The 9,728-nt window shown below is 49.5% G+C and overlaps 1 protein-coding gene across 1 annotated transcript in view; it reads left to right on the forward strand.

Annotated features, from left to right (window-relative positions):
• Positions 1-9,728, forward strand: part of numb (NUMB endocytic adaptor protein) — a gene marked incomplete at its 5' end in the record, with an annotated part of 14,355 nt that overhangs the window by 1,064 nt on the left and 3,563 nt on the right. Inside the window, one exon of the mRNA XM_024140274.2 lies at positions 9,524-9,682. Coding sequence (XP_023996042.2) covers positions 9,524-9,682 — 159 coding nt within the window. The remainder of the gene's footprint in view (positions 1-9,523; positions 9,683-9,728) is intronic.

Genomic DNA, 9,728 nt, shown 5'->3' on the forward strand with positions numbered 1-9,728 from the left:
CTGAACCAGACGCCTAACACCCTGAACTCAGACCCTACCTTAGCTAGAACCAAAACCCTAACCCGAAGTGCTGCCCAACAGACACCTAAACTCCCTGAACCAGAGCTACACTAACACCAAATGACTAAACCGAAACCTCATGAGACCACCCTAAAGCCGATAACCCTAGACTCCGGATACATGAACCAGACGCCTTACAAAAGACAACCACTGAACCCAGACACTAACCCAACCACACCCCCAACCCCCTGCACCAGACCGCTACCCTGAACCAAGCCCTATTAACCCTGAACCAGAGTCCCTAAACCCCTGGAACCAGACCCTTAACCCCTAACCACCAGGACCCTAACCTCAACTAAACCAGAACCGCTAGACCCATGAACCGAGACCACTAACAAACCCCCTAAACCAGACCCCCTTAACCCACTCTCTCTGAACTACCAGATCCCTCTAACCCCTGATCCCAGGACCCTCCACACCTTCTACACACGCAGTTAGTTCGCCTTAAGCCCCTTGAAACCAAGGGACCCTAAAACCACGTAAACCAGACCCTAACCTCGCTCATAAACCGGACCCTAACCAGCTAACCAGACCCTAACCCTCTAAAACCAGACTCGCTAAAACCTCGCTAAACCAGACCCTAACCGCGGCCTGCAACCAACCCATAACCCATCTTTGAACCAGAACCCATTAAACCTTAGCTACAAGCTGAACAGCGCACTAACCTCAGTAAAACCGGAGGACCTTCTTACAGCCTAAGTCTATATACCACCCTATATCTCCGCAACCAGGACCCTAACCCACTAAACCAGATCTCCTAACCCTCTAATACCAAAGATCGCCTAAACAAGAGCCCTAACCTCTATAAATCTAAAGAGCTCCCGATAACCAGACCCATAACCCCTAAACCTAGCCCTAACCCCTAAACCAGACCCTAACCCCTTAAATCCCAATCTAACCCAAGTACCAAACCTAAAACCCCCACTCTTTTAGAAACAGACCCACGCACTCAATAAACCAGACCCTAACCTCTAAAACCCAAGACCACTAACCCTCATAATACCAGCCCCTTCAGCTAATCCCTCGGGTAAACCACGAACTGCCCTAAACCTCTAAAAGCAGAGACCCCTACACCCTAAACCAAGACCCTACCACCCAAACGAAAACAGTCCTCCCTCTTGATAGCCTCCTAAACACAGACCCCTAACCTCCTAAACCAGACCTCAAACCCCTAAACCAGACCCTAACCGCTGAACAGACGCCTAACCCCACCTTAACCCAACCCCTAAACCCCTAAACCACCCGCTACCTCTAAACCAGACCCTAAAGGACCAATCAAATATTCCGGACCCTAAGTCCTCTAAACCAGACCCAAACCCCTAAACCTAGACAGCCTAAAGCGCCCCTGAACCAAAACCCTAACCTCTAACCAGAACCCTAACCCAAACCGACCACAACCCCTAACCACCCTAACCCCAACCAGACACCAAAACCCAGACCCTAACCCCTGATAACCAGAACCCTAACCTTCTAACACCCACACCCTAACCCCATCGACAAACCCAACCACAAAAAAAAAAGAGGGCCACCCCACAAAACCCGTGCCTTAACCCTAAAAACCAACCCTAAAACCTCTAAACCAGACCTAACCCCTGAACAGACCCCTAATCCCATAAACCGACCCTAACCCGCCTGAACCAGACCCTAACCCTGAAACAGACCCTAAAACCCCTGAAGACCAGGACCCTAACCCCTGAACCACACTAAGCCCCTAAACCAACGCCTAAACCCCATAACCCAGACCCTAACCCCTAAAACCAGACCCTAACCCTAAACCAGACACCTAACCTCCTAACCAACTCAAAACCAAGACCGCTATACCCCTAAACCACGACCCTAACTCCCTAAACCAGACCGCTAAAACCCCATAACCGAGACACCTAACCCTAAACACAGAACCCTAACCCCTGAACCAACCCTAACCCCTAAACCCAACCCAACCCTGAACCCTGAACCAGACCCAACCACCTAAAACCAGGACCTAACCACCTAACCAGACCCTAACCCTGAACCAGACCCTACCCCTGAACCACCCTAACCCCTAAACCAGACCGCTAAACCCATAAACCAACACCCTAACTCTCAACCAGACCCTAAACCCTGAAACCAACCCCTAACCCCCAACACCAGACCCTAACCCCTAAACCAGACCTAACCCCCGCTAACCAGACCCTAACCCCTAAACCAGACCCTAACCCCTAAACCAGACCCTAACCCCTGAACCAAGACCTAACCCCTAAAACCACGACCCTAACCCTGAACCAGACCCTAACCCCGAAAACAGACCTAACCTCTTAAACCAGACCCTAACCCCTAAACCGAGGACCCTAACCCCCTAAACCAGACCCTAACCCCTAAACCAGACCCCTAACCCCTGAACCAGACCCTAACCTCAAAACCAGACCCTAACCCCTGAACCAAGACCTAAACCCCTGAACCAGCCCTACCCTAAACCAGACCCTTTAACCCCTGAACCAGACAAACCTAACCCCGTAAACCAGACCCCTAACCCCCTAAACCAGACCCTTAACCCCTAAAAAACAGACCCTAACCCCTAAACCATACCCTAACCCCCTGAACCAACCCTAACCCACTAACCAAGCCAACCCCTGAACCACGACCCAAAACCCTAAACCAACCCGAACCCTAGAACCAGGACCCTAACCCCTAAACCAGCACCCTAACCCCTAAACCAACTCGTAGCATCTAAACCAGGACCCTGAACCCCTGAAACCAGACCCTAACCCTAAAACCAGACCTAACCCCTAAACACCAGACCCTAACCCCTAAACCAGACCCCTAACCCCCTCGAACCAGACCCAACCCGAACCCAGAACCCTAACCTCTAAACCAGACCCTAACCCCTCAACCAGACTAACCCTGGAACCAGACCCTAACCCCTAAAACAGACCCTAACCCTAAACCAGACCCTAACCCTTAAACCAGACCCGTAACCCCGTAAACCAGACCCTAACCCCTAAACCAGACCCTAACCCCAACAGACCCTAACCCTAAACCAGACCCTAAACCTAAACCAGACCCATTAACCCCTATGAACCAGGACCCTAACCCCTGAACGACCCTAACCCCTGAACCGGACCCTAACCTCTAAACCTCGACCCTAACTCTAAACCAGACGCCCTACCTCTAAACCAACCCTAACCCCTGAACCAGACCACTAAACCCCTAAAACCAGCCCTACCCTAAACCAGACCTAACCCCAAACCAGCCCTAACCCCTAAACCGGACCCTAACCCTCTAAAGCCGGACCCTAACCTCTAAACCAGACCCTTAACTCTAAACCAGACCTAACCCCTGAACCCAGACCCTAAACCCCAACAGACCCTAACCCTAAACCAAGACCCTTAACCCTTAAACAGACCCTAACCCTCTGAACCAGTACCCTAACCCCTGAACCAGACCCTAACCCCTAAACCGACCCCTAACCCCTGAAGCGACCCTAACCCTCTAAACCGACCCAACCTCTAAACAGACCCTAACCCCTAAACCAACCCCTAAACCCCTAAACCAGACCCTAACCTCTAAAACCAGACTACCCAAACCCTAAACCAGACCCTAACCCCTTAGAACCAGACCCTAAAACCCCTGAACCAACCCTAACCCCTAATACCAGAACCCTAACCCTAACCAAGACGCCTACCCCTAAACAACCCCGAACCCTAAACCAGACCCTAAACCCCTAAACCAGACCCTAAACCTCGTTAAACCAGACCCTAACCCCTAAACCAGACCCTAACCCTGAACCAGACCCTAAACCCCTGAACCAGACCCCTAACCCCAAACCAGACCCTAACCCTAAACCAGACCCTAACCCGCTTGAACCAGACCCCTAACCCCTGAACCAGGACCCTAACCCCTAAACCAGACCCTAACCCCTAAACCAGGACCCTAAACCCCTACAAACCAGGGACCCTAAACCCTGAACCCAGACCCTAGACCCTAAACCAGACCCTAAACCCCTAAACCCAGACCTAACCCCTGAACCAGACCCTAACCCCTAAACCAGACCCTAACCCCTAAACCAGACCCTAACCCTAAACCAGACCCTAACCCTAAACCAGACCCTAAACCCGAACCAGACCCTAACCCCTAAAACCAGACCAACCCTGAACAGGACCTAACCCCTGAACCAAACCTAACCCTCTAAACCAAGACCCTAAACCCGTTAAACCAGACGCCATAACCCCTAAAACCAGACCCTAACCCTCTAAACCAGACCTAACCTCTAAACCAGACCCTAACCCCAAAACCAGAACCCTAACCCCTAACCAGACCTAACCCCTAAACCAGACCCTAACCCCCTAAACCAGACCCTAAACCCTGAACCAAGACCCTAACCCCTTTAACCAGACCCTAAACCCTGAACCAGACCCCTAAACCAGACCCTAACCCCTGAACCAGACCCTAACCTGAGCCCGCGTCGGCTGTTTATTAACATGTTACTTTAACGTTTTTAAGGAGATAATTCTCCATCAACGAACGGATGCGTTTCTGAACCACGAAAGTCCGCATGGTGGGCTGTGCCTTCGCTGCCAGGCTGAGAAGGAAAAAAACAGAAAAGAGAAAAAGAAGGACGAGTGTAAAAGGCTGAATTACCACCGGGCACAAACCTTCCGACGCCAACAGAACACACTTCACCAGGGAGGGCTGATCCGAACAATTACCCCACGGCGACGAGGACAGCCGCGGAGCGAGAACAGAGCCATGTACCGCAGTTGGCCAGGACAAGAAAGGGTGTGTTTTACTGTATCGTAGGCCCAGCGTACTACACAATGAGGTGAGACACACAGACAACAATTAACTGAACCGAGAGATAGAGATAACAGGGAGCTGGAGCATAATTCAAGCATTAATTACACTGCAATACAAACTAGCTAGAATTATATTGAAACTATTTATACCTACGAGTACATTCAGACGTACTCACATTTGCTCTTTATATTGTGGGCACCTACTATAAAAACACATATTTTCTACCATTTCCCTCATTTCTTTGCTGAATACCATGGGGATTTTTTACTGTTCTTTTTTGAACCAAACACTTAAACTTAACTTTTGCGGCGCCTGTGCCGACCCGCTGGTCTACATGATGCGATGTAATTTGTCCCTTTACTCATTTCTTCCTCTTCCCACAGCGAGCGAGTGATGTCAAGTCCGCAATGCCCTCTCTTCCTCGGCCCCAGCCTGGTGGGTTGAACCTGGCTGTTGGCGCCCCTATCTACCAGGGCCCCCGTCCCCCCTCTCCTCCCCCTTCCCCGCGCATGGGCAGAGCACCCAGGACCCCCAGGTTATCCCCGCCGACCACGCTCCAGTGAGAGGCCCTGGCCAGACAGGGTTCTCAGAGGAGTTCCCTGCCACTCAACAACATACTCTCTACCTTCAAACGGCCACAAGCTGTCCCTCAGGCATTAAACGATCTGCCCTACTACCACGCAGAGGAAGTCGACTTCCCCAATGAAAAATCCACGGTTACTGCCCCTTTACATTAGTCATTGTTTGCCTGTAGCATGGTAGCCTCCAGGTTTGCCTGTAGCAGTTAGCCTCCAGGTTGACCAATGTAGAGGTCCTCCAGGTGCCTGGTAGCAGTCAGCCTCCAGGTTGCCTTGTAGCAAGTAGCCTCCAGTTCCTGTAGCAGGTAGCCTCCAGGTTACCTGTAGCAGTAGCCTTCCAGCGTACCTGTAGCAGGTAGCCGCCAGGTTGCCTGGTAGCAGTAGACCTCCAGGTTGCCTGTAGCAGTAGCACTCCAGGTTACCTTAGCAGGTAGCCTCCAGTTGCCTGTAGCAGGTAAGCCTCCAGGTTGCCTGTAGCAGGTAGCCTCCAGTGCCTGTAGCAGGAGCCTGCAGGTTTACCGCTCCCATCAGAACAGACCATCCATTGCATTAATGTTGCGTAAGAAATTCTGGAGTCAACAAATCAAATTAAACCTTTATTAAGTCACATGCGACCGAATACAAACAGTTAGTAGACCCACAGTGAAATGCCACTTACAAGCCCTTAACCAACAGTGCAGTCAAGAAAGGAGTTAAGAAAATATTTACAAAGTAGACTAAAATAAAAAGTTATAATAAAAAGTAACACAATAAGAATAACAATAACGAGGCTATATACAGGGGGCACCGGTACCGAGTCAGTGTGCGAGAGTACAGGCTAGTTGGGGTAATTTGTACATGTAGGTGGGGGTGAAGTGACTATGCATAGATAATAAACAGCGAGTAGCAGCAGTGTACAAAAGGGAGGGGTGGGGGTCAATGTAAATTTTTCGGTGGCCATTTGATTAATTGTTCAGCAGTCTTATAGCTTGGGGGTAGAAGCTGTTGAGGAGCTTTTTGGTCCTAGACTTGGCGCTCTGGTACTGCTTGCCATGCGGTAGCAGAGAAAACTGTCTGGTGACTGGAGTCTCTGACAATTTTATGGGCTTTCCTCTGAGGGTCCTGGAAGGCAGGAAGCTTGGCCCCAGTGATGTACTGGGCCGTTCGCACTACCCTCTGTCGTGCCTTACGGACAGATGCCGAGCAGTTGCCATACCAGGCGGTGATGCAACCAGTCAGGATGCTCTCGATGGTGCAGCTGTACAACGTTTTGAGGATCTGGGGACCCATGCCAAATCTTTTCAGTCTCCTGAGGGGGAAAAGGTTTTGTCGTGCCCTCTTCACGATTGTCTTGGTGTGTTTGGACCATGATAGATCGTTGGTGATGTGGACGCCAAGGAACTTGAAACTCTCGACCTGCTCCACTACAGCCCTGTTGATGTTAATGGGGGCGTGCTCGGTCCTCCTTTTCTTGTAGTCCACGATCAGCTCCTTTGTCTTGCTCACATTGTGGGAAAGGTTGTTGTCCTGGCACCACACTGCCAGTTCTCTGACCTCCTCGTTGTCGGTGATCAGGCCTAGCACTGTTGTCGTCCGCAAACTTAATGATGGTGTTGGAGTCGTGTTTGGCCACGCAGTCATGGGTGAACAGGGAGTACAGCAAGAAACTAAGTACACACACCTGAGGGGAGTTGGTCTGGGAGGATGCTGTTGATGTGAGCCATGACCAGCCTTTCAAAGCACTTCATGGCTACAGACGTGAGTCTCACGGGGCGGTAATCATTTAGGCAGGTTACCTTCGCTTCCTTGTGCACTGGGACTATGGTGGTCTGCTTGAAACATGTAGGTATTACAAACTCGGTCAGGGAGAGGTTGAAAATGTCAGTGAAGACACTTGCCAGCTGTCAGCGCATGCTTTGAGTACACGTCCTGGTAATCTGTCTGGCCCCGCTGCTTTGTGAATGTTGACCTTTTTAAAGGTTTTGTTCATATCGGCTACTGAGAGCGTTATCACACAGTCATCCAGAACAGCTGGTGCTCTCGTGAATGCTTCAGTGTTGCTTGCCTCAGCGAGCATAAAAGGCATTTAGCTTGTCTGGTAGCCTCGCTTCACTGGGAAGCTCACGTCTGGGTTTCCCTTTCGTATCCATAATAGTTTTAAGGCCCTGCCATATCCAACGAGCGTCAGAGCCGGTGTAGTAGGATTCAATCTTAATCCTGGTTCGTCTGAGGGCATAGCGGGATTTCTTATAAGCGTCTGGATTAGTCTGGATTAGTCTCCCGCTCCTTGAAAGCGACAGCTCTAGCCTTTAGCTCGATGCTGATGTTGCCTGTAATCCATGACTTCTGGTTGTGATATGTACATACAGTCACTGTGGGGACGTCGTCGTCGATGCACTTACTGTTGAAGCCGATGACTGAGGTGGTGTACACTTCAATGCCATTGGATGAATCCCAGAACATATTCCAGTCTGTGCTAGCAAAACAGTCCTGTAGTGTAGTATTTCGAGTAATTTGACCACTTCTGTAGTGAGCGAGTCACTGGTATTTCCTGCTTTAATTTTAGCTTGTAAGCAGGAATCAAGAGGATAGAATTATGGTCAGATTTGCCAAATGGAGGGAAGGGGAGCTTTGTCTGCGTCTCTGGAGTAAAGGTGGTCTAGGGTTTTTTTCCCCCTCTGGTTGCGCATGTGACATGCTGGTAAAAATGTGGTAAAACTGATTTAAGTTTGCCTGCATTAAAGTCCCCGGCCACTAGGACAGCCGCCTCTGGGTGAGCATTGTCTTCTTTGCTTATGGCCTTATATAGTTGGTTGAGAGCGGTCTTAGTGCCGGCTTCGTTCTGTCGTGGTAAATAGACAGCTACGAATAATACAGATGAGAACTCTTGGTAGATAGTGTGGTCTACAGCTTATCATAAGGTACTCTACCTCAGGTGAGCAATACCTCGAGACTTATTTAATATTAGACATCGCACACCAGCTGTTATAGACACACACACCTCACCCCTCGTCTTACCAGAGGTAGCGTCTCTGTTCTAGCGGTGCATTGAAAATCCCCCCTATATGGTCCGTTTCTTCGTTCAGCCACGTCTCGGTGAAACATAAGATGTTACAGTTTTTAATGTCCCGTTGGTAGGATAATCTTAATCGTAGGTCATCCATTTTTATTTTCCAATGACTGCACGTTAGCAAGAAGAACGGATGGCAATGGGAGTTTACTCGCTCGCCTCCCGATTCTCAGAAGGATCCCCGATCTGCGGCCCTTTTTCCTGCGTCTTTTCTTCACGTAAAAGGCGTGGATCTGGGCCTATTCCAGTCGGACTCGTTAAAGGAAAAATTTTCTTCCAGTCCGCAGTGAGTAATCGCTTTTCTCATGTCCAGAAGTTATTTTCGGTCATAAGAGACGTTAGCAGCAACATTATGTACACAATAAGTAAAAAAAAAAATAATAAGTTACACGAAATGCAAAAAAAAAAGAAAAGAAAAACGAAATAGCACAATTGGTTGGGAGAATGTAAAACGTCAGCCATGTTCTTCGGCGCCATCTTGTTCACGATGTAATCCCTTTACTGGATATGTGTCCCAACGCTTCAACATTCACRTTCTGCTACTATTTCTGTCAAACACATACAACCACACCGAACCCACTGCAACTACCTCTTCAAGGCAAATGCAGCGTTCCATTAGAAATTAATGTTTGTCTGGTGTACCGAAAACGCAACGTCGGCGGTGTGATCGAGACATTACAGCATTGGGCCATTAACCTAAAAGGTTGCTGGTTTGAATCCCGGAGCCGATGGGGCGGTGGGGTGAACAAGGAACTTTAATTGCTCCAGTGAAGTCATTATCGAGGCCTGACACTGGCCGTGACCCCCAACTCTCTGCAGGTGTCTCAGGGATTTGGGGTATGCAACAAAACACCATTTCTAATTCAAACATTGTGTGAAATAGGACAAATAGAAACACCTATCACAGTATTATTGTTATGTTTAACGTTACTAATTAACCAGCTAAACATTTAAATACAGTCAGGATGAAATGACAACAACCCTAGTATGTTGAAAATACGGTAAGGTGAAATACGGTAAGGTAAAACGTTTTAAATTTTATTTTCTTGTGTTCCATGTCCAGTCCCGGAGATGGAGGGAGASGGGGACAGCATCAGCTCGTTGTGTACCCAGATCGCCTCAGCCTTCAGTGGGCCTCCTGAAGACCCCTTCTCCCAGGCCCCCATGCCCCGACCAGCTTCCTCCCCACAGTCACCTGTAGCGCCCCCAGGGGCTCAGACAGGTAACTACACTGACAGATTCAACTGTTGCTACGCAAAATTACACTA

This window comes from Salvelinus sp. IW2-2015, unplaced genomic scaffold, assembly GCF_002910315.2.
Source record: "Salvelinus sp. IW2-2015 unplaced genomic scaffold, ASM291031v2 Un_scaffold2074, whole genome shotgun sequence".
NCBI lineage: Eukaryota > Metazoa > Chordata > Actinopteri > Salmoniformes > Salmonidae > Salvelinus > Salvelinus sp. IW2-2015.